The sequence below is a fragment of the Echinops telfairi genome, unplaced genomic scaffold (assembly GCF_000313985.2).
Source record: "Echinops telfairi isolate 266 unplaced genomic scaffold, ASM31398v2 ScPeMD7_5;HRSCAF=22, whole genome shotgun sequence".
Taxonomy (NCBI): domain Eukaryota; kingdom Metazoa; phylum Chordata; class Mammalia; order Afrosoricida; family Tenrecidae; genus Echinops; species Echinops telfairi.
The window spans coordinates 44,195,036-44,197,399 of NW_022103901.1; the positions used below are offsets into that span (position 1 = coordinate 44,195,036).

The 2,364-nt window shown below is 32.9% G+C and overlaps 1 protein-coding gene across 1 annotated transcript in view; it reads left to right on the forward strand.

The window, feature by feature from the left end:
* NEK1 (NIMA related kinase 1) overlaps nt 1-2,364 on the forward strand; it is a 214,313-nt gene that overhangs the window by 189,267 nt on the left and 22,682 nt on the right. Inside the window, exons 26-27 of the mRNA XM_045286060.1 lie at nt 1,307-1,395; nt 1,692-1,939. Of these exons, the coding sequence (XP_045141995.1) occupies nt 1,307-1,395; nt 1,692-1,939 (337 nt within the window). The remainder of the gene's footprint in view (nt 1-1,306; nt 1,396-1,691; nt 1,940-2,364) is intronic.

A 2,364-nucleotide genomic window follows, 5' to 3' on the forward strand; every position in this document is an offset into this window, starting at 1 on the left:
TTTACACAATTGATGTGTGTATGGATTGGGATAACAGTTGTATGAGCCCCTAATAAAATGTTAAAAAAGAAAAAAAATATATATATATAACAGTAAAAAACAAACAAACAAACAAACAAAAAACCATTTTTATTACTTTTGGTTTATTCATAACAGTGTAATTGCTAGGTCATTGGGTAATCATATGTTTACAATTTGAAGTACCAAAGACTAATATATTTGAAGCAATGTACTACTTGTGTAATTAACTATTAAAAATAAAGGAAATTGTTTAAAATTTGGAACCAGTTGCAAAAGTAGACGATGTTAAACAAGGAAGTAAAAAAACCACAGATGTTAACAAGCTCCTCCCCACATCATATAAATGATTGATTCTTTATTCTGCCCATCTTTAACATTCTGGATAAAATGTGTAATACATATATTTAATAATTTCGAACTGTTCTCAATCTTATTTCCCTCTACATAAAGGAATTATACATTTCTATTTCTTTTTCTGAGCTGTACATCTGTTTGTTTGTTTGTTTGTTTGTTTTTTAAGAACAAGCACCAGACAATAGAAATTGTTCTGAAAATTAGTTTCTTGGTAGTATATTGGCTGTTGTTCAAGTTAAAATTTATATACTTTGCTTCTTTCTTTTTTAACATTTAACACATGATTTTCTGTAATATTAGTATATTGTAAATGTTTTATGGATTACACCATTAAACCAGTCTCTAGAGAAGGGCATGCTTGGTAGAGTGGAGGGGCAGCAAAAAAGAGGAAGACCCTCCATGAGATGGATAGACACCATAGCTGCAACAATGAGCTCAAGCACAGAACGATTATGAGATGGCGTAGACAGGGAGGTATATCGTTCTGTTATTCCTTGGGTCACTCGCTACAAATTGAACTGGCCGAACACCACCGAACACCACCACCAAGGCTATTTCACTTCTCATGCATCAGCATGCAGCAGAATACTTTGAAGTTTATTAAGCACTAATTTCTGGACCTCAGCTTCTAGAGTTTCTAATTCATAAATTTAGTATGAGTTACATGGGAATTTGCATTTCTTACATGTTTCCATGTGCTGCTTTTGTCTGGGGGCCATGCTGTTTTAAGGTATGGATTTTGTAGTGATAATGATTGTTGAAGGTTTCAACAGGATAAGAAGTATAATGTGCTTACGAGAGAAAGTATGTAGGCAGATGAGAAGAGCTATCACCAGGATGCTAGTGAACTTGTGTTCCATTTTCTATATTTTAGTGTTTTTTAGTAAATTTTGTTGGTTTTTTAACTGGAGTACTCATGTTTGTTTGACAGGTTGGAAGACAGAATCACCATTCAGCCAAATGAAATTTCTGGAGATGAAAATCTGAGCAATGTCAACCAATTTAGTGAAATTCATACAGGTAAATATAATTGCATAACACTAATTCATTTCTAGAACATTTTTAGTGCCAACATGTTTTATTTGTACAACATATAACTAGTGAGAATTACTTATCAATCAACTCAGTTATCTAGAAAATGTGATAGGCCTGCAGTACTGGATGCACTGGTTAATAAATCTGGAATGTATGGCAACATAGACAATGAACTTTTTTTATCAATTATTTTAATATTCAAGTTAAAAATAAGTGACGTATCACAATCTCTTAATAGCATGTCATATAGACTTTCACATAATTTCTTTTTTACACCACAGAGCCTGAAATAGATGATTTGCTGCACTCTAAAAGTGATATAGATAAATCTATGCAACCAGAACCATTTTTCCATAAAGTGGTTCAGTCTGAAGACTTGAAAATAACCTCTCAAGTTCAATTAATTCAGTGTTCACCAGAAGAGCCCTTTCCAGTTCGATCTCGCTCTGATTCACCACCAAAACATAAAAGCAAGAGTTCTTTGCTGATTGGTCTTTCAACTGGTTTATTTGATGCAAACAACCCAAAGGCAAGTATGTTACCCAATGGAAAATGTTATCTACTTGGTAATCCTTTTATTGAGTATTAATCTTTGAAAAGACATAATATTAAGTTTTAATTCTTTAGGAATGTAAACATATGCTAATGCACATACATCAAATAACAAAAGCACCAAAAACCTATCCTCTATCTTCTTTTCTCAGTTACTGAAAAGAAATTGCCACTGAGAATGCCAATGGTGCCAAGACAAGTTCCATCTTAGGGTTCTTTCTTTAGGGTCTATGACTACTTTCACAACAAGATTTTTATTATACTACTTTCTCCCTTTACGCAACTTCTCCTGCCCAACTTCTAAAATGAGATCCTAATACTTTTAATAGGATATAAAGCTGTGTTAGTCTGGGTTCTCTAGAGAAGGCAAACTAGTAATACTTTCAGATAGATAGCTAGAAT